At 42.6% G+C, this 23,365-nt stretch overlaps 1 protein-coding gene across 1 annotated transcript in view; it reads left to right on the top strand.

Moving 5' to 3' along the window:
* Positions 1–23,365, top strand: part of INTS7 (integrator complex subunit 7) — a 128,701-nt gene that overhangs the window by 54,755 nt on the left and 50,581 nt on the right. Inside the window, exons 15-17 of the mRNA XM_077485738.1 lie at positions 4,397–4,500; positions 8,074–8,142; positions 11,859–11,991. Of these exons, the coding sequence (XP_077341864.1) occupies positions 4,397–4,500; positions 8,074–8,142; positions 11,859–11,991 (306 nt within the window). The remainder of the gene's footprint in view (positions 1–4,396; positions 4,501–8,073; positions 8,143–11,858; positions 11,992–23,365) is intronic.

Below are 23,365 nucleotides of genomic sequence, written 5' to 3'. Positions count from 1 at the left end.
AGGAGCACATGCAGGGACTACTGTTTAATAGTGTATAGAAGTATATCAAAGAGGAACAAAAATTTAAGGTCTGCTTATCTTTTAGAGCACCCATGGTGAGATCCAGGGAAATTTCTGGGTTCTCTGAGAAGAGACCCCAGCACAGGGCAGCTCACCAGTTTTGGGATCTTTAGCTTGGTCTCTTATAAGGTGATTTTGGTTTGTATTGCTGCCTGTGTCCCATTAGTGGAGGGTTTTCTTTCCTTCTTGACCTGGTGATGGTAGTCACTGTGACATAAAGTTGAAGTCAGTGGGGCACAGACAACAGTTAAAGTAGATCTGAACCCAAGAACAGAAATGTAGTATATTGTAGCTTACCAGTCCTTGGATGTGGTGGCTGCATTATTTTTCTTTTCAGACCAAGTGCTGGTACATTTTCTGTAGAATAGTTGCTCCTGTCAGAAATCCAGTGTACTTGTCACTGCCTGTGCACTGATTTAAATCTCAATCCATTTTCCAGCTATCTTTGGTGAAATACAAAAAAAAAACGCATCTCTGTGCTGTGTGATGGATAGTGAAAAACAAAACAAAGGCGGAGTGCATCTAAGATTATCCACTTGTCGACCACCTAACATAAATGTGCGATGACAAAGCGGGCTCCCTGCACTGAATCACGTACGTTGTTGTGCGATCCGCCCATGCGGCAGGTGCATGCCACCACAGCACAAGCCGATCTGCGGGTCTCTGCCAATGATTGGCCACTGGCACCCAGTGATCGGCTCAGTGATTCACAGAACAGAGCTCTGTGATTGTAAATAATACAGAGCTCTACTCACTAACAGGTTCTTTTTTTGTAAAAGCAGCACATATCACCCACATTACACATAGTTAGGCGCACATTTAACCCTTTGATTACCCTAGATGTTAACCCCTCCCTACACAGTGTCATTAGTACAGTGACAGTGCATATTATTTGCAATGATGTCAGTTCCCCTCAGTTGTCAGATTGCCCTGTGCAGTCTTAGCCCCTGTACACACGGTCGGAAATTTCCACAACCAAATCCGTCGGATTTTGTCCGTCAGATTTAGTCTGACGGATTGTGTCCGAAACTGTTGCATACACACGGTCGGACTAAGTTGTCTAAAAATCCGATCTTTCAGAACGTGATGACGTAATTTCGTTATGATGGGACTAGATTCAGGCTAGTAGCCAATAGCTTTGATGTAGGAATTTGATCTGAGCATGCGTGGCACTTGGTCCGATCAAAATTCTCTACACATGATCGGATTAGGTCCGTCCGGCCCAGTTGGTCGGGAAATATTTCCAATATGTTGGAAAATTGGGTCGGACGGAGGTTCGGACGGAATCAGTCCGATGCATACCACACACAGTCGGATTATCTGACGACACAGTCCGATAGGACACATTCCGACAGATTCTCCGACCGTGTGTACAAGGGCTTATAATTTGCTGATCACCGCCATTAGTAGTATAAAAAGTAAAAATGAAAAAATTCCAGTATATATACCATAATTTGTAGACACTGTAGGCTCGGTTCACACAGGGGCAACACGACTTTCAACACGACTTTTGGAGGCAACTTGGACGCGACTTGGACAGACTTGGACACGACTTACAACACTACTTTAAGTCGCCCCAGGCCAGGCGACTTGCCGTGGCCAATCAGAGAATGACCTCTCAGGGGGGGAACTCCTTTTGAGAGCTGATAATTCTCTGAGAGTCGCCTCTGTATAGACGGAGATCCGACTTGGAGGCGACCTCCATTGAAATCAATGGGTACCAGTCGCCTACAAGTCAGATTGAAGTAGTACAGGAAGCTTTTCTGAAGTCGGAGCGACTTCAGTAGTGTGCATTAAGACAGCTCTCATTCACTTACATTGATTTCTACATGTTGTGTGACCTGAGGTGACTTGGGGGGACTTGAAGTCAGATCTGAGTCGCCCCTGTGTGAACCGGCTCTAACTGTCAAACAAAGCAATAAATATATACTTATTGGGATTTTTTTTTATATATAAAGGAAATGTAGCAGGATACATTTTGGCCAACGTTTATGAAGAAATTAGATTTTTATATATATATATATATATATATATATATATATATATATATATATATATATATAATATTTTATATAATTTTTTTTTTTTTCAAAATTGTCGATCTTTTTTCATTTATATCACAAAAAATAAAAATCCCAGTGGTGATCAAATACCACCAAAAAAAAGTTCTATTTGTGTGAAAAGATTATATAAATTTTGTTTGGATACAGCATTGCATGACCGTGCAATCGGCAGTTAAAGTAGCACAGTGACAAATTTTAGAAAATGGTCTGGTCATGAGGAGGGTAAAATATTCTGGAGCTGAAGTGGTAGGTAAACAGAAGGCGAGTGACTGAGAAAACACCAATTTGTGTCCCAGCTGACAAGCTTACATAACAGGAGTCCATATTTGACTTCCAAGGGGTCTTCAACGACACATTCCAAGGTTGGGTGTATCGCACTCAGCAAAAATGCTGTTGAAAAATGGGAGTCCATATGGTGCAGATTAAGGAGGGGGATCACAGTAATGTTGGATAAACAAGTTTTCCTTCTGAAGAAGTATGCCTCGAAACATGTCGAGTTTTATGGATTTTAATAAATTTGGGACTCTCGATACCCAACAGCATTGCTGTTGAGTGAGGTACACCCAACCTTGGAATGTGGTGTTGAAGATCTCCTACAGGACTTTTTTTTGCTGGATCGCCAAGCTTCTCCTTACTAGTTTGGGGTACTGGATTTTAAATTGCTCTACGTAATGTAATTGGAAATGTGTTGGAAGTCTAAATTTGGAGAGCAACCTAGGCTGACCATGTTGGGTGAGCTTTGTCACCTTTAGAACAGGAAATTATTTACTGACAGATAAAAATAAAGGAAATCCCACCAGCTAGGGATGCATCGATATATCTGGTGAAAAGACGGTTATTGCGGTTTAGCGCTGATAATGGAATGCTGCGTTTCATTGACTTCAATGCAAAATCACGACTCGTTGACTTCGATGTAAGAACTCCCCCTCTTGACTCCAATGCAAAATCACATGTATCAAACAAATTCCATCCAGAAACTGTGTAGAGAGGGCTGTAATAGCATGCTGACATATGTGGTGTAGGCTACATCCTTTTTTCACAGGATTTGTTTAAATTTGACATAGCATTGTCTATGTCCATTCTGCTTATATATTACACATATGGATCTTCTATTTATTTTTATACATTTTGTTTTTTTCATGTGTGTTTTGCACTGTTGTGAGCTGTCAATTCTATATTTGCATTGTCACATGATTGACTCTGCGCTACCTCAGATCTGCTAATTGCATCTATGCACTGCTAAGCTGTGATATATTAAATTTTAGTTTTTAGATATGTTTTTAAACACTTTCATAACCGAAGAGTTATGAGAAAATATTCTCCTCCACTTCATGACCTAACAAGGAACTAGGTCGCGTAAAAAGCTTGACAGGTTCTAGTCATTCACCACACCCTTTGGCTGATGGCCGACACCTAAAGGCCCACGTTAGCTATTGTGGCTTTGCACATACAGGCATTTACTTCAGCTCTTTGGACGTACGTAATGTGTTCAAAGAGTGAAGAGTTAAGCACAAGCTGATGGTTAGATTGATTACCTGTTTGTAATGCAGAGGAAGCATTTCCATACACTTTTCAAACCCATTGGAATCCTGTTTTTAATGTCTGAGTACCATGTGACTTCCCTGGTTTGTTCATTTGCACAGCAATCTGCCATCCACGTTGTCTTCTACCAATGACTACCTATTGCTGCTTTTTAAATCTAGTCAAAAATTGGATTCTTTAAAGTAGTTGTAAAGGCAGACGTTTTTTTTTACCTTCACGCATTTTACACAAGAAGTTAAAACACCTTCTGAGTGCTCCCCAGCCCTCCTTATTCTAACCTGAGCCTGATCACGATCCAGTGATGTGCATGACAGCCAAGGCTCTCTCACTTCTCATTGGCTTCTGCTGCTGTTAATCACAGCCAGTGAGAAGGGGACGGGGCCGAGCCATGATTTGTGTGTCTTAAGGACACACACAGGCAGTCATCAGGGAGCGAGCCAAAATAAGTGCCCCCATAGCAAACTGCATGCTATAGGAGCACTTGGGGGGGGGGGGGGGGTTGGGGGTGAGAGGAGCCAGGAGCGTTAGCAGGGGACCCAAGAATAGAGGGATCAGGGCTTCTCTGTGCAAAACCATTACACAGAGCAGCTAAGTAAGTTTGTTATTTTAAAAGAACATAACCTGAAAACCTAGTTCTGCTTTTATTGCAAGAATTCTAACTTCCTGAACTGAGCTACTGTCCCGATGTGTCCATGATATATGCCTCAGATGCTATTTTGTCTGTCTTGCAGATGAAGCTGTCTATGGAAGAGTTCAAGAATCTCGCCACTCGTTATGGTGATCTGTATCAGTCTTCCTTTGATGCTGATTCTGCAACTTTGAGAAACATCGAGCTGTATCCATGAAACTTATAATGTGTACAAGTATTGTGTTTGCATTCATCACCCTATGCAATGCAGATAAATAGCCAAGTAATATTTTTTGTAAATGGATGAAAAATACATGAGGTGTGTAACGTTCATTGACATGTAAACCACCTGTTGGATTTCAAAATTGCATTACTAGACTTTGCATATAGTCATTGCTTTTCCATTGGGTTAAAGTGGTTCTAAAGCCTGAACATTTTTTTACTTGAATGCATTGCTTCCATTAAGGTAAAAAATGTTTAGGCATTAGCAGCCACCCTAATACTTACCTGAGCCCTCATTCGATCCAGTGATGTGCCCATCTGCAGCTCTTCTCTCCCCTCACTTCCGGGTCTTGCTGCCTTTGCTGGGACACTGGGAGCCATCTGTTCCCAGTGTTGTCAGTCAAAGCCAGTGACGTGGGGGGGGGGCTCAGTCCCACTGTCTGTGTCAATGGACGCAGTAGCGGGGCTTGGGAGTGAGTACGCTCGAGTGCTCCCATGGGGGCACTGAACAGAGAGAAGGAGCCAAGAGCGTCGGCAGGGGACCTGAGAAAAGGAGGTTTGCGCCAGGTAAGTATAGACATGTTTGTTGTCTTAAAAAAATTAATAAAACGTTGCCTTTAAGGCTCGGTTCACACAGGGGGCGACACGAGGCGACACGACTTGCCGTGCCGCGACCTGACAAGTCGCCCCCGTTCTGTACTACAGAACCGTTCTAAGAGGAGCGACTCGAGTCGCTCCGACTTAGAAAAAAGGTTCCTGTACTACTTTTGGGCGACCTCGGGCGACTTGCATTGACTTCTATACAGAAGTCATTTGCAAGTCGCCACTGAGGTCGCGGCGTGGCAAGTCGTGTCGCCTCGTGTCGCCCCCTGTGTGAACCGAGCCTAAGTCCAACACAAAACGGAATATTTGGGGTTTCACACTGGGGCACTGTGCTGGCAAGACGTCCAAAAAAAATCCTGCAAGCAGCATCTTTGAGGCTCTTTAGGAGCGATGTATACACCACTCCTAAAGCTCCCCTGCCCATTGATTTCAGCTTTGTGGGCATTTTTAGCCCTTTATTCGGCCCCTATCGGGGGTTAAAAGCTTCGCACTAGCACCCGAAAACCAACTCTAAAACGACGGTAAAGCGCCGCTAAAAATAGCGGTGCTTTACCACCAATGCCCCCGCGCTGTCAGTGTGAAAGGGCTCTTAGTCTTGTATATCGATCCTTGTTTTGGTCACTTGTCAGCATGCCCCACACTTCCTCAATCTGCATATAATGATCTCCAGCTTGATAGCTCAATATCTCCTGTAGATTGGTTTAAATGTAAACCCTCACCTTGTAAAACAACCCGTTCAGTTTAAGATAAAAATGAAAGGCAAAGTGTGTGTGTGTGTGTGTGTCTGTGTGTGTATAGTGTGTGTATATATATATATATATATATATATATATATATATATATATGTGTATATATATATATATATATATATATACACATTTTTGTACAGTGAGGGGAAAAAAGTATTTGATCCCCTGCTGATTTTGTACATTTGCCCACTGATAAAGAAATGATCAGTCTATAATTTTAATTTATTTTAAGGCCTCGTGCACACGGACGTTTTTACAGACGCTTTTTTGAGCTTTTTTTGCAGCTTAAAAACGGTTGTCCATGTTAGTCTATGGCTTCATGCCCACCTAGGCGTTTTTGAGCTGCAAATGGCATAGGCGTTTTTAAGCTGTAAAAAAAACCCAGGAGCAGTGCGTTCCATGGCGCAGAGCTAGAGCTGTAAAAACGCGAATCGCGCAAAAACGCGCATAAACACGTAACATATTTTCTTTGTTTTCTGTGGCATTGTGGGAAATGTGGGCGTGCTATAGCCAAGAGATGTGTTTCTTTAAAAAAACGCTACTTAACGCTAACGCTAAAAGACGCCAATGCAAAACACGGTAAAAATCGCGCTTTTAACGCCTATTTTTCTAGGTGTCAGAGCTAGCTTTGCAGCCAGTTTTTTAAAACGTCCGTGTGCATGAGCACTAACAGTGAAAGACAGAATAACAAAAATATCCAGCAAAAGGGCTTTTAAAAAATGCATATGAATTGATTTGCATTTTATTGAGTGAAATAATTATTTGATCCCCCATCAGTCGGCAATATTTCTGGCTCCCAGGTGTCTTCTATACAGCTTTCTTAAAGGAAGTGTTCCTAATTTCAGCTTGTTACTTGTATAAAAGGCACCTGTCCACAGAAGCAATCAATCGATCAGATTCCAATCTCTCCACCATGGCCAAGACCAAAGAGCTTATCCGAGGATGTCGGGGACAAGATTGTAGACCTACACAAGGCTAGAATGGGCTACAAGACCATCGCCAAGCAGCTTGGTGAGAGGGTGATGACAGTTGGTGTGATTATTCGCAAATGGAAGAAACACAAAATTACTGTCAATCTCCCTTGGTCTGGAGCTTCATGCCAGATATGAGAACGGTGGGGAATCAGCCCAGAACTACACGGGAGAATCTTGTCAATGATCTCAAGGCAGCTGGGACCGTAGTCACCAAGAAACAATTGATAACACACTACGCGGTGAAGGACTGAAATCCCGCAGCACCTGCAAGTTCCCCCTGCTCAAGAAAGCACAGCGCATCTTCCCTCAGCCAGGGCATTAAAATGGCTGGTGGATGGGTATTCCAGCATGACAATGACACAAAACACATGGCCAAGGCAACAAATATGTGGAGGGAGCCGAAGGTTCGAGTCGCCAAACATCAGCTCAAAAACCTTTAATGACATGAAGAGGGTCTGCAAAGAGAAGTGGGACAAAATGCCTCCTAAGATGTGTGCAAACCTGGTGGCATATATATATATATATTTGTATATATATATATATATATAATGTTTATGTGTGTATGTATGTATACATACATTATAAATAAATGTTTTCCCCTTTTGTATAAGTGATCACATAGCCTCTGTTCTCAGTTGCATAGAGAGCTAGGGGAGGAGAAGTAACAGCACCCTGGTCTTCCCAGTGAGGCTGTGTGGGGCAAGTCTGATCATTGGAGGAGAGCAGGCTGAGTTTCCAGCACAACTAGAGAACTCACCACGCTGTGCTCTTATGCTTAGTGTGGTCAGTTGTTAATTGGAAAGCAGGGGGACTGTCAAACACCAGGGATTTCAGTCAGGAAGCAATACAATGAGAACCGGATACATTTTCATGCAACTACATGGTACAGCAGATACCTATCTGGAAATTTGCAACTTTGGGTTTACATTTTCTTTAGACTTACTAAGCAAAAAATACAAAAGCTACACGCTGGCAAATTTGTGGGGCATTATTTTTTTGGTCTTTTTTTTTTTTTTTTTTTTTTTTTTTTCCTTTAATTAACTTTATTGACTTACATTGTAAATCAAGCATAATGCCTCTCACCAGACTATGCTTCTTGTAACATTTTTAACCCCAATAGATATTAAGATGGAGAAGTTTTACTGATCCATTTATGCGACTCCTGAAGAGCATGCACTGTGTGGTCTGTGTTAGAAAATTAATTTGGTTTTCCTTAGCTCCTCTTCTGTCAGACAACAACAAAGTTGCCTTTTAATATCTCACACCATTGAAGCTCTAATCTTGGATGCAGATTCTTGCAGGTATGACAAAATCGATTTGCCTTGTTTCCATATGTACATGGAGTGCCAGCCAGAACTTTTTTTTTCCTAGTTCTGGATAGAGCTGCATAGCAGTTAGAAGCGTTTTTGTGTCTTTGCCTTCACTTTCTTTCCAGTGACTTAATGGGAGGTGGGAAAAAATCTCCCACAGAATGTAAAAGCAAAAATGGTGCACTGCTTTACAAATATTCTCAGTAGAGGTCGACCGATATATCGGCCGATATTTGTCATTTTTTAATTAATCAGCATTGGCAGATTGTGCTGATAAAAAGGCCGATTATATGTTCAGCGCGATTTACAAAAGACTTCTGTAATAGAAGTCAATGTAAATTGCCTGAAGACATCAGTGAAGCCACTTTCCTCCTCTCTGGGCAGTCTGCCAAGAAAAGATGGAAGAGATACAATGTTTCTTCTTCAATGGACTGAACTCAGTGTGTAGAATTCTCAGTTTAACCATTTAAAGACTTTTAACAAAAAAAACGAAAACAGTAAAGTTAGCCCTTTTTTCGTCCAAAAGTCTTGAGTACCTGTTTTTGTGTATTTAATTTATAGTTGTTTTTTTATTTATTTATTTTTTTATCTAAATTATACCTACAAGTGAACTGATCGGAGGTTTGTTTTGTTTAACCGGTTCCCGACCAGCGCACGACGATGTACGTCGACAGAATGGCACGGGCAGGCATATTGGCGTACAGGTACGTCCAATTTTCAATGCCGCCCTGCCATCGGGAGCGCGCCGCCGCCGGCGCGGTCCCGCGCTGGTCGGGACCCCCGTGAGTCCGGTCGCGGGACCTGCGGACTCGATCGCCGCGGGCATACCCGCGATCGTCTCACGGGACGGCTGAATGGAGGAAATGCCGTGTAAACAGCATTTCTCCATTCTACCTAGCAACTAGTGACGCTGATCTCTGCTCCATGTGATTGGAGCAGAGATCAGTGTTCACTAAATGAAAGCCCAACCCCCCCACAGTTAGTAACACACCCCTAGGAACACTTAACCCCTACACTGCCACCCACTGATTAACCCCTTCACTGCCAGTGTCATTTACACAGGAATCACTGCATTTATATAGCAGTGATTACTGTATAAATGACAATGGTCCCAAAAATGTGTCAAAAATGTCCGATGGGTCCCCCACAATGTCGCAGTCACAATAAAAATTGCTGATCGCCGCTATTACTAGTAAAAAAAATAATAAAAAAAATTATTAATAAAAATGCTATAAAACTATCCCTATTTTGTAAACGCTATAACTTTTGCGCAAACCAATCAATAATCGCTTATTGCGATTTTTTTTTTTGTTACCAAAAATATATAGAAGAATACGTATCGGCCTAAACTGAGGGAAAAAAATGTTTTTTTATATATTTTTGGGGGTTATTTATTATAACAAAAAGTAAAAAATAATGCGTTTTTTTTTTCAAAATTGTCGCTCTATTTTTGTTTATAGCTGCAAAAAATAAAAACCGCAGGGGTGATCAAATACCACCAAAAGAAAGCTCTATTTGTGGGGAAAAAAAGGACATCAATTTTGTTTGGGAGCCACGTCGCACGACCGCGCAATTGTCAGTTAAAGCGACGCAGTGCCGAATCGCAAAAAATGGTCTGGTCTTTGACCAGCAAAATGGTCAGGTCTGTAAGTGGTTAATAAATGTAAGAAATTTTCTGTATCACTTATTACTGAAGGCTGCTTTCACACTGGAGCGGGCAGGCGTTGACTGTAAAACGCTGCTAGTTTTAGCGGCGCTTTACCGTCATTTTAGCGTTGCTATTCGGCTGCTAGCGGGGCACTTATAACCTAGCTAGTGGCCGAGGAAGGGGTTAAATGCGCTTGTGACGCGCTGCTGCCAAATCGCATTGTATGCGCTTCAGCAGTGGTGCCCATTCATTTCAATGGGCAGGAGTGGTGGAGGAGCGGTTTACACGCTCCAAACATGCTGCTTGCAGGATTTTTTTTTTTAACGTCCTGCCAGTGCATCTTCTCATTGTGAAAGCACTCAGGCTTTCACACAGACTGCAGAGGAGCCGTTTTGAAGGCAATTTACAGGTGCTATTTTTAGCCCAAAAGTGCATGAAAAACGCCCCAGTGTGAAAGGTGTCTAACTTAGATTTTATGAGATGAAGGGGAAAAAAAAGGGAAAAAAAATCGGCAGCATATATCGGCCATCGGCCGCCGCAATTTCTAAAGATCGGCATCGGCCAGAGAAAAACCCATATCGGTCGACATCTAATTCTCAGTACCACATACAACAGTCGCCATCTCCAGTGAATTTGTGGCGTATGCAGTACCTGCTGCTACTCAGTGCAGAAAAACTTTGTGCAAATGCAAATTTTTAGAAGTACTCATAAAAAATGTAAAACTATTGTTCCCACCCCCAAATATAAATGATATAGTCGAACAACAGAGATATATATAAATTGCTCACTTTTGTGAGTGATTGCAAGTGCTTCTTAATCAATGCTTCATGTGCCATACATAGACGATAGTGCTGTGATCTTCATGTGCTACTTACAGTCCCCCTTGTGAAGATGCACTCACCAGACTTTGTGACCCCTTAACTTAATAAGTAGGTCTCAATGTGCTTTTTGATGTTTGTGCAAACTTCCCACTCTGTCCTCTAGTGCCAGTTTTCAGTACCAGCCTCCAAATCCCTCCATGTCACCATAAGAAGAATTTTGGAAAGATCCATGTGTAGTGTAATCTAGTTTTAGCCAATACAGCCAGTTGCACACGTACATTGGATGGTGTCAGTACTTTGTTTTTTAACGATCCCGGCACTACCAGCCTCATGGGATGATTATCACAGAAATTCATGCAAAATCATCTTCTTCAGTTTTACCTTTTTCTAGTCTAGTGGGGGCACCTGTTTGGGTTACAATGGTCTATGAAAGCAATTGCTCTCATTTCCTGTTTTGTCTTTGGGATTTAGAAGTAAAAGGAGCCCACATACATTAAAGTGCAACTACAGCCCAAAATTTCGTTTTGATTATACTTGGGTACTGTTATGTCCTCTGTCAGCCTCAATTTCTGTTCCATCAATCGGTAGCTACAGGGATAGTAAATGCCATCCTATCTCTCCAGTGGGGAAAAAAATTAGAGTGAGGTAGAACTTCTGTCAAGTGTTAAATTATTCAATATGTCAATATGTAATTGTCTTTCCTGCACTGCAACTGTAAGTTCCATCTATTGATCCCTATAGCGCTGCTGTGTTCTGTAGTGACAGAGGTCAGAAGATGTAACTACAGCGTGCAGAGGGGGGCACAGACATCGGACACATCTTGACATATTGAATGCCGGAGAGGCTGCAACACTGGAATGGGGAGAGAAAGTTGGCGATAATTGCATACAGGTGCTTTATTGCAGGGACCTTTCATTAGGATTTTTTTTTTTTTTTTTTAATTGTAACGTGGTGGCTTTATTGTCTTTTAGAAGCATGGAGAAACCAGCAGCTTATGAGGCCAGTTTTCTGGGTATTTAATAGTAAAGTTTGTCTGCAAATATGAAACTAAATACTAAGAAACTTAGTAGTCAACGACTGAAGTAGTTCAAATCTTATTTCCCAAGGTTACCTTCAAAGTGCAGCTCTCATGAGATCCAGTGTGACTCAGTTCTCTTTTCTATTGTTTGAGTGTATTTAGAGTCAAGTACATCTCTAAAGTTGTTTGTTGCACAGGTTAACAATCTGTGACCTTACAGTTTCCAGGAATGCAGTTTCAGTGGGTCCATACAAGCGGATAGTGAATATGAACGCAGAATGGTGTCTGTCTTCAACCAGGTTCTAGAGGAAGTTGAGCTTCTGGGAAGAAAGAACCCTCCAGTTTCTTATCTGGTAAGTAAACCTTGATAGAGGTATGTCCCTTTTTAAAGTTACTCTGCTTTGATGTTAAAGTGATACTAAAGTCTCGGTTTTTTGTGTGTTTCGAAATAACAAACATGTTATACTTACCTACTCTGTGAATTGGTTTTCCACAGAGTAGCCCAGATCCTCTCCTTCTCAGGTCCCTCTTCGGTGTTCCTGGCCCCTCCCTCCTGTGGAGTGCCCCCACAGCAAGCAGCTTGCTATGGGGCTACCTGAGCCGAGCTGCAGCTAGGCCCCTCCCTCTCTCTCCTCATTAGCTCACTGACTGACAGTAGCGGGAACCCATGGTGTTCCGCTGCTGTCTCAGCCAATCAAGTCGTGGGAATCTGAGTCTCTTAAGCAACATCACTGGATAGAGATGGCCTCAGATGATACACAGAGATGAAACAAATCTTCCTACATAAGTTTTACATGTATATCTACTGTCTTCATCTTTCTATATTCTAGAAAAATGAACATCGTGTTAGAATTCTTACTTCCTTTTTCAGCAGTGGGAGGGGAGTCTTGGCATACACCATGTGACAGTTGATTGTAGGAAAGGCACACACCCCCACCCTCCACTTAGGCAGAGGAAGAAAGAATTTTGTAGAGCTGTGTTGTGAATAGATCCGCTCTCTGCTAATCTGTTTATAACAGCCTCCCCAGTGTCAGAGAGCTTGTCAGAAGTTATGCTGATAACACAGGAACGAAGAAGCAGAAATGGGGGCTGCTTTGACTGGGAGAAAACAGAGATCTGTGTTCCTGCTTAGCAGAAACACAAGAGTTGTCTTCCCCTTTCACAGAATGGCGATCTGCCTTGTTTACATGGGCAGATGCTGTTCTGCCTCTCTTGGGAACGATCATCGGGTGCCAGTGAACATCGGATCCGCCGGACCCACTGTGCCCAAACTCAGCAGGAGATGGTCGCCGGCGGTGCCAGACCCGGAAAAGATGACTATGCACAGGTATGTGATTTTTGCTCTGAAGGACCGCCCTGCCACAGTACATGTACATGTTGTGGTCCGGAAAAGGTTAAAGAGGTAATTTTTTGTAAATTTTTTGGAAAATGAAGAAATTAAAATTAGTTTTTTGTGTAAAAAAGAAAAGTTTTAACAAGTTTTGTCACATACACAGCATAAGCATACTTCTTACACCCCAAAACACATTCTACTATGCTTCCCGAGTATGGGGAATACCACATGTGTGATTTATTTTCACATCTTAGATGCATAGAGGGGCCCAAAATCCAACGAGCAACTTTGGGCTTTCAAAAAGCATAAATTATCTAATTTCCTGACTACCTAGCACATTTTTGGAGGCCCCGGAGCACCAGAGCAGGGGATAGTGAGTCTTTTAAAAATGTCAAAATTCTTTTTTTTTTTGCCACAAGTTTTTGGAAAATGCAGGAAATAAAATGAAATCATTATTTATTTATTTTTTGTATACAAAGTCAATTGACCACTTCCAGTCCCCCACCGCACATATACTGCATATACATCTGTGCATCGGTCCGTGTATGAGATACAGTGTACTCCATGTCCACCGGCCACCCGTGATCACCATACAGAGGCAGAATGGGGATTTGCCTATGTAATCAAGGCAGATCCCTGTTCTGACAGGGGACAATAGTGAAATCTGCTGTTCCTAGTGATCAGGAACAGCGATCTCTGTGTTGTCCCAGTAAGCCCATCCCCACACAGTTAGAACATATACTGAGTAAGGATGAGCTTGGGTGTGTTCGCAACCCACGTGTGCGGAGCCCGCTTGGAAGTCGTCACTGCACAGCATAATCACAGGCAGTGAGACAGTTACCTGATCCGCGGGTGCAGAGATCGAATAATGTCTCACTGCCTGTGATTAGCACTGTGCAATGCCGATTCCCTGGCGGGCTCTACACGTGCAGGTTGCAAACATTCCTGAGCTCATCCTTAATACTGAGGGAACACGGTTAACCCTTTGATTGCCTCCTAGTGTTAACCCCTTCCATGTCAGTGTCATTTATACCTTGATCAGTGCATTTTCTCTTACGTTCACCGACTGACACAGCTCCTTCCTTATACCATCGGGTTGTTACGCCACCTTCAGGAGAGGACTAGGCAGAACATGTTAATATGTTGTAATAAAACTTGAACTTTCTAGTTCCGCCCAAGGGGCGGTCCCTCAGGTAACAACCCCCTAGCCTGCTACTGTAGCCTCAGTTTTTTTCTGCCTAGTGAAGGAGAAGGACCTGGGAACCCTGCGGGCCCACAGGTCGTGTTTTTTTCAGGAGAAGTTTGCTATTTGCACAAGATTAAAGATCCTGTGATCTGCTATCAACAGCCGGCTGGTTGACAGGCTGGATACCCTTATCCTTGTAGTCTCCCCAGCCTGGCCAGCAAGCGCGTGCAGACCAGAGCTCCACGCTGGGTCAGCCACGACATGCCCCCAGCTCCAGGGGCAGCCGTGGGCGTAATGCCCCGGGACACACATGACCGGGTTACTGATGTCTGCGTCATAGTGTGCCGGGCCAGCAGCCACCCCGTACTGATCGGAGAGTGGGTATGTGATGGAATGTCTCCCAGCTCTTCAGGACTGGTAAGTACAGCTCTGAGCAGCTGGGCATTCCCTGGGAGGTAGATTCGGGGGGAGTAGCATCATCTCGGTCTGCTCAAAATCGACAAAGATCCCAAACATGGAGCTCTGCTGCCGAGGGAGCTTGGGGACATCTCATCATTGGAGTGGGCTTGAGTTTAGCTCCCCTTTAAGTGGCCCCACACTTTAAATAATTGTTTGGCAGATTTCTTTTTGTTTAGAAGTTCTTTATTTTCTTCATAGATTTCACATTACAATTCATTACAATCTTATAATATCTTTTTAATATATCTTTAGTAGTTACATCTTGCAGTATATTTAATTTACACCTTGGTTTCATGTGATTTCTCCTTTTTTATTTTTACCTTACCCCCCCCTCCCCTATCTAATTTATCGTCTACCCTCTTGACCCCCCAAAAAACAAAAAAACCCACGCCTCTCTAAAAGTAAAGGTGATTGTACAATAACTGTTTTTTTTTTTTTTGTTTGTTTTTTCAAGCTTGCCTACCTTTGTTTTCACCTGCTGATCCTGCCAGTGATGCACTGCCTGTCATAGGGTGACAAAGCTTTCTCACTGTACTGTATCTATAGAGATGGTCAGTGTTGTTTTTGTAGGGCTAGAACTGTATTGTAGGGTTGCACCGATACTAGTATCGGAACCGAGTATTTGCACAAGTATTGGTACTCGTGCACCGATACCTGAAACCGATACTTTCAAGCTTGGTTCTTTGAGCTGTCAGTGGGTCTCCTCTGTTGACAGCTGAAGTCTTGAAGTCCAGTAATTGGAGCTGTCCAAGGAAAAAAAAAAACAGCCAGCAATGTTCATTAACAACATTACGCAGCCGCTGAAACATTGTTTCTTTTTGTATCTTTCTATTTCTTCATCTGCAGATTAAAGGGATCTACAAATTATTCCTCTGTTTTGACCCCTTATTAACCCTTAAATTACTCTAATCAGCCTTAGTTAACTCCCTATTCTCCTCCATTTAATTATTATTTTCCTGCTTTTGTTTATAAACGATAAACAATTAAAACCTTTTTGTTTGCTTTGTTAGTGAATATTTTTACACCTATATATTAACATATATTTACACATTTCATATTGAAAAAGCGCAAAATTAAAAGAAAATCCGTTTATTTCATTTGTAAATAACTTTTCAACGCTTTGTACCATTGCTGACAGCTGAAGTGAAAACAAAACTGTTGCTGTAGGTATCGGCGAGTACTATAAAAAAAAAGTATCGGTACTCATAAATAAAATGGTATCGGTGCATTCCTAATTATAACTATAGACAGCACTGGATTTTAGGTAGCATCAACAGGTATTTTGCACTTCTCACACATAATATATTTTCAGCCGTATATTCAGTAAAAGTGTTCAAATAAAGGATCCCTGTTAAAATTTACTAATTACATTATACTTTTAAATGTATACTGTAACTGCAAGTATCAGAGTTTGAATTAGTGTCAACCTCTTGCTGTTCCTGAGTACAGCAGAGCTCAGGCTGGGAGGAAGAGAAGCAGCATAATAAAGCCAGTCAATTGTGCTTCAGTGCTTTTGTGCTTGAAAGGAACATGCAATTCAGAGGAGATAACAGAATGACATGGATGAGCTCATCAATCTGCTGATTTCTTTCCACTTTCCAGTCACAGACTGGGAGAGTGACGAGATCTGTAACTGCAACAAACAAACATCAAGTCTCTTCCCCTGCTAGACAGGGCTGTGCTGTGTAAATCTCAGGACTGAATGAACAAAAACCCAAATCCTCTGGAGGGTAAAACAGCTCTCTTTCATGAATTTAATTTGTGTATTCAGCTGTTTGCCTGCAGTTCAACTGAAAGAAAACTTAAAGGTTAAGTACCTTTTGGCTCCTTCATCCTAATTCTGGCTCCCATCCCCTCCCTACCCTCCTATCAAACTGCAATATAAAATGTGTTGCCTATAATGTTGATTTGGACTTTACACTGCCCAACCTGTATTGTCTGCCATTGACCTACGCTATTATATTTTATGGTGTCTCCCAGGACATGTGCCAAATTGAACAGCAGCACTAGGAGTCCCGGAAGATGAAATGTGAACCCATCCCTAAGCAGGTTGGGCACTCTAAAGTCTTACTAATGAACATTTTAATTAATACATTTTATAGTTTGAATTGTTGCAGAAAGGTCAAGGACACAATTTGAATGGTGCTTTAAAGGTGCACTTATTCCCCAAACACCAAATACAGCTGTTTTCTTTTGGCTTTCTTGATCTGTCAGAACAGAAGAGTTCTAATGAAGCAAACAGTAGAGGGACAATGGCTCACTGTATTACACAAAGAGCCTTCCCAGGGTAAAACAGTGGTGAAAGTGAGGGTGGAGGCCAAGGCAGTCCAACACTTGTTTATATATTTGTAAGTAACCTGTCACCGAGTACAAAAACTAGCCTGCCAATATGAAATTAAATATTTAGTCCATGCAAGTAGTTGTGATGTCAGGAACAAAGACCAGGCCTCTACTTGCAAAGAAACCACAGCTTTAATGTGCAACTGCTTCTAATTGGCAACAGGCAGCAGAAAACGAACCCCTTTTTAAAAGAAATAGCAAGCAAGGTGATCAACCCACCGCATTGGGCCGTGTCAAGTATAAAGTATGTTTTTTTTTTTTCCAGTTGGGCTGTAAAAGTGGAAATGCAGTTGTGACTGGCTGCTCGAGTTTTCCTGTCTCATCTTACACAGGGGGCTTGAGTCATGGGTTAAAGGGTTGGTCTGCAGAAGAAGTGCTTGCTCTGCATAGCCTTTAAGGGACAGCATCTCTTTGGATCTACTTTGAATGACCTTATAAAGGGTGCTACTGCTGCCAAAAGCACCTATCTTTCTTATTCCAGGAAGCCTCTGTTCCTTTTTGTTTACCCTGCTCCAACATTCAAATTCAAGCTTGGCTCCCAGTCACCTAGCAAGCCCTGGGGCCCAAACTGCGCCAAACCCTCATACAAATCCTCATCGCCATTAAAGTGTGCCCCCATTTCCAAAATGAAGGGAAGGTATATATTGGCCTTTGCAGGCATTTGAATAGCTTGCATCTTAGATGTCTGAGTGTGGAATTTGGTTTACAGGGGCTACATACTAGCGTTTTACTCCCAGGCCCCTTCTCGGTTAATCATGTCCAAACATCTTGTGTCACCACACAAGTTAGCAGATCTCCAGATAGCCCTCTTGGGTTCCTCCTTGGGTAGATATTGGGCTCAACTGGTCTCTTCAGGGTCTGCCCAGTCTGCTATAGGCAGTTTTGTACTGGGTTTAAGTTTTTCACTTTCCCTTTTTGCTTGGTGCTTCTGGGCCGGATGTGGGGGGCAATTAATTGCTCTTTCTCTCCTTGTTTGTGGTATTATCTCCTCAAGACCAGGCCAGATTTCTGCCTGAAGCACCAACCTTATCTCACATGTGCTGTTATGTTTGCTTTACATTTTCGGCTTTTTTATGTTTAGATTATTATGTTCTCTCAGGATACCCGATCTCTGCACATCCATCTCTGACTGCTCCTTAGCGTTTCTAACCATGCCCTGTAGGACGACTCCCTGACAGGGTACCTCGGTGATCAGCTAGGGACCTAAGTGTTACGTACTTTGTAGACTACTCCCACTCTCCCCTCTTGCTTGTTCTCTCCCTTAATCTTATTTCCTTCCCTCCTTCCTCCCTACTCTATTTGTGGTTTCTGTCTCTCTCACCTGACACCGCCCCTTGAAAATATCGCCTGCTCTATCAATTTTATCGCAGTCTGTCATGGGTCGCCTTCATGTCACCTCCCTCAATGTGCGGGATCTAAATGTCCCAGTGAAACGCTCCCAGCTGCTAGCTGTTTTACTGACGTGTAAAACCCACGTTGCGTTTCTGCAAGAAACACATTTCAGGAGTGACAATGTGCCTAGATTGACCAATAGAGACTTCCTGTTGGCGTACCACAGTCCCTCACCTTTCACGAAATCCAAAGGGGTCAGCATTCTGATCGTAAGTCAGTGCTATGGTCTCTTGGTGAGGTGTGTTTGGATGCTCATTTCTCTTACTCAAGGGGAAGATTCTGGATGTGCAGGTCACCTTTTGCTAACTTATATTTCCCCAGTGTGGATCAACCCCAGTTTCTGAGAGACCTTATTCCTGGCTTCTGGTCTTTGAAGGGGATCTAAATTTTGCAATTGACCCTTTGTTAGATGTGTCGCACGGTATCTGGTTGACCCCTGGAGGTTACTGAACCCTCAGGAGCGGGATTACACTTCTTTTTCTTCGGTCCATCAAACCTGTTTGAGGCTTGATTATCTCTTACATGAGATGCCTAGAGTCCTACAAGGATCTGCCTAGAGTCAAGTCCACCCGCATTGATGTCATCTCCTTTTCCAATCATGCCCCAGTTCACTTGATACTTCAAGTGGGTCCAGTTACACCAAGCCCCCCATCCTGGAGGCTGAATGAGGCTCTGTTACAATCAGAGGATACGATGGCTGAACTGCGGGCTCCCCTGACGGAGTACTTCTCCTTTAACCAGGACTCGGTTGACAACTCTTTTGATACTCTGGGAGGCACATAAACCAGTTGTCCGAGGGGTCCTGATCAGGATTAGGTCCTGACTTAATCGGGAACGTACCTGTCAGACAGACAAACTTATATAAAAGCTGCACAGCCTAAAATTCTCTTATAGAGCGAGCCTTGCGCAGTCCACATACCAGGACCTCATCAAGGTTCGAGAGGAACTTTGGTCTCTTCTTTTTCATAAAACCAAACAGCAATTAGCACGTTGCACTATATATGTATGAATATTCTAACAAACCACGCACCTTTTATTATCAGCAATTCACTTTTAGATAGCATCCTCGGGTATGCCATCTCTTTCTTCCAAGGTACTGGAGGAAACTATTATGGTGGAGGAACTGGGACGGCCTTAGCAGGATTCAAACCTAGGAAAGCCACTCCCCCCCACTTATTATAAAGCCTTCTCTGGCTCTTCATGTCCCCTCTTTTGTCTTCTGTCCTACTCCTCCTTGTTAGTGCCTCCCTTCTGTTTTTCATACTCTTTCCCATCCAGTTTCCTCTCATGTTGCTCCCTCCGCTCTACTGTGAACACATTCATCATGGAGGCTCCCTAGCTGTAGTCTCCTCACTGTTTTATATAGCTGACCACATAAGATGGACTTTGTCCGCTTACTGAACTTTGTTGGTCCACCCGGGGTCTTCTCCACATCCTGGTATTTCTTATTATATTTGATGCCACAGGGCTGCACTACTGCCTTAGGTTTTCCTATATAGGCCTGGACGAGTGGAGATGCTTATCGTTATGCCCTCCCATTTAAGAGCATTTTTCATGCATTAAATGTGCCTAAATATGCCTTGAATCTGTTTAGCTGTAACTTAAGCTGAGGCGGATATTCAATATGTGCCTCTAGTATACATATGCTATTGTAACGTATTTGACTCATGCCTTAAATTGTTTATTTGCAACTTTTGGTTCAATAAAGGAATTACAAAAAAAGACCCATGTTCAGGCTGTCTCCCATATGCTTGTTCTCCTGTGACTCCATGGGATCTGAATCTGGCTTTCTTGGTTCTTCATAAACCACCATTTGAACCCATTAGAAACATTTCCCTGTCTACTGTTAATCAATGCGTGACTTTTCTTGTAGACGCAACCCCTGTTAGGCGAATGTTTAGGCTGGAAGCCTTTTGTCTTGCAAATAACAAGAATACACAAGAATAATGTGATGTTGAGGCCCAGAACTTCCTTCCCATGGTAGTTTCAGCCTTTCAGATGAATCAAGACATCGTTCTTCATCCCTTTGTCTGGCTGACGGTCTCGAGAATTGAGTTCCACCTTTTTGTGTCGAGGTCCACTCTACTAGATATGAGCTGCAAGCAGTCCCCACTTCTTCTTTTTTGTGGGGTTTTTTGTGGACCTGTTGGGAGTTTGTTTGCTTTTTCTCACCCCTTAGTTGGACTTCTTTTGGACATTCAAAACCTTATGTGCATAGCCGCACTTAAAAATTTGGACATGCACTGTTTTTTCCTCAACACACTGCACCACAACCTACAGCTGGTCACATTTGTTTGCTCTGCTGTGCTAAAACACTCATGTGTTGGTGTGCTTTTCTGTGCCATTCAGGCTACAACAGCCCACGTCATGAATTATACTTTACTGTTAATTTTAATGTGGTTATACAGCCAAAACATTTTGTACCTTGATGCATTCCTTGCATTAAGGTAAAAAATAGTTTAGGCATCAGGGGCCCTCGCCGCCCTTTTACTTGAGCCCTTATTTGATTCAGCATTGTGCCTATCTGCAGCTCTTTTCTCCCCTCCCTTCCTGGTCTCTCTGGCTTTCCTGTGGCAGCAGGAGGCATTGGCTCCCACTGTCGGTGTCAATAGACACCAACATTGAGGCTCAGGAGTGAGCCCACATGAGCGACCCCATAGAAAGTCGCTTGGCTCAGCAGAGGAGAATAACCGGCAGCAGTGGCAGGGAACCTGGGAAGAGGAAATTTTTTGTGAGCCGCTCTGTGCAATTACATTGCACAGAGCAGGTAAGCATAAACTTGTTTGCAAATGCTTAAAAAAAAAAAAAAAAATGAAAATCACTTTTAAAAGCTCTCTTGTTATACAGGAATTTGAGTCTAGAAATCCCAGAAGGCTATTCACACGAGGAGACTTGAGAACTGCATTACCTCAATGCATAGGTGTAAAACCAGCCTATAAGGATCATGTTGCCGTTTTACTTTTCTGTGATTATTGGATTGGAAGCCCCTTTTGATTAAATATTTTCAAGTGCTGAGAAAACCATTTTATCAGTTAGGGTAATAATATAAGATGAAATTAACATTTTTGCACTAAAGAATACAGACACTGGTAGACGTGCAGAATGAATTCATCTGGACGTGCTGTTGAGGTTTGGTGTCCGGCTACCTCTGTTTATGAATATTCAAAACTGTACTTCTGCATGGATATCTTCATAATGTGACCAAACCCAAATGCAAATCATACACTGCTCTGAATAGGAAAAAAAGCAGCGAAGACTTTGACTTTCCATAGTTCTAAACATAAAAAGGACACAAACAACAATACCAGTGAAGAATTATGAGTGCGTTTTCAACCCTTTCTTAAGTCAAATCTTTTTATTACTGAAATCCAGGTTGCTGAGATTTAAATTGCATAAATTGCACATTTATTTATAAATGAAATAACAATTCTTTGTGGACATGTAATGGTGTCTTGTTATAGGGGTAATTGAGTCTATAAACCCCAGTAGACCTTCCCTGAGCAGAGGCATTGGAGATTAGATGCACAGCATAGTTCGTCCTGGGACTTGGGCATGATTGCTTGTTTTATGCCCGGAGCACAGGGAATCACACCCATTAATCTGTAAATTGAATTACAACTATGTTGTTAGGATCATAAACCTTTTCCCTGTGTCTTTTGTGTAGTGAACAGCTTTAGGCAAATAATATGAATCACCATTCGGTTCACTTAGGCATTCTTAAAAAAAATTCAGCTCGTAGTTTTTAATTTCATCTAACATATTTGCATCCTTAAGTTCCAGCAGAAATCAGGCTTGTGATGAACGTTTGTGCTCTGTAAGTTGATGAACTGTCTGTTTGTTTTTTTTTGTTTTTTTTTTTTACACACATTAGTACAGGCATGTTCCAAGTCTGACCCTCGGCCCGGTTTTGAACGGCCCGCCTAGTTATCTAAACATATATATCTTTTGTGGCCCTGACGATCTCCCAGCGCCAGGGCTACAAAAGATATATAGTATGGCTGCCTCAGAGGGAGGAGGTGGGACAAGCACCCTGCACACAGGAGGAGTATTTCCTGTTACTTCTGTAAGAGGAAGTCCCGTCTGCGGCGCTGCCATTGGACGACTGTTCGGTCAATCAAAGGAGGCAGGACTTTTACTTAAAGAGGCCGCTGTGTAAACAGGAGATTCTCCTGTAGGATATCTTTGGCACTTGTCCTGCCCCCTCTATGTCCCCTGCAAGGCTGCACTGATGGCATATGGTTAGTGCATTCCTGGCTAATGATGGGGCTGCATTTCTTGCAATGGCGAGTGCATTACTGGCTAATGGTGGGGCTGCATTTCTGGCAATGGTGGGTACTACATTACTAGCAATAGTGGCTGCTGCATTCTTAGCAATGGTGGGTGCTGCATTCCTGGCGATTGGTGCTGCATTCATGGCAATTGGGGGTCTGCAGATGGGCACTGAACCTTATTTTTCTAAATGTTTCTTTATTTAAAATGTCATTTTTTTTTCCTGAAACCTCCATCTTAAAGTGAAGGTGCGTTTTATATGGCAATAAATATCCAAATAATACACCTGAGCTCATCTCTTTACTCGCACACAGCCCACAAAGGCAAGAGAATTCTTGTTGGGCAGTGTATTAGTGCTCGAACAAACATACTTAGACCAAATTTTAATGGTTCAAAGAATGTCAGGCAAAATGGTCGGCCCTCGCACATGTTCACTTGATCAAATCTGGCCCTCTTGGAAAAAAAGTTTGGACACCCCTGCATTAGTAGAACATTTAGAAATGTTAGTTGTGCTTAATAGAGAAGCATTGATTTAAAATAAATAAATAAAAAGAAGAAAAAATAAAAGTATACTTGCCTAGTGTATACTTAGCTAGGTGTATGTGACAGTCCGAGGCTGCGTCTGTACCCCTCTGGCTCTGCAGTGAGAATTGAGCAATTAAATGCTGCTAATCCCTCATTTCTCCCCCTCCACTCTGAGAAGAGAGCTGTGGCTGTCAGGTCACCAGCTCTGCGCTGCCCTTTCAGT

This window comes from Lithobates pipiens, unplaced genomic scaffold (assembly GCF_037356315.1).
Source record: "Lithobates pipiens isolate NorthernLeopardFrog02 unplaced genomic scaffold, aLitPip1_a1.2 Scaffold_18, whole genome shotgun sequence".
NCBI lineage: Eukaryota > Metazoa > Chordata > Amphibia > Anura > Ranidae > Lithobates > Lithobates pipiens.
This window is presented reverse-complemented; position numbering and strand designations above follow the sequence as displayed.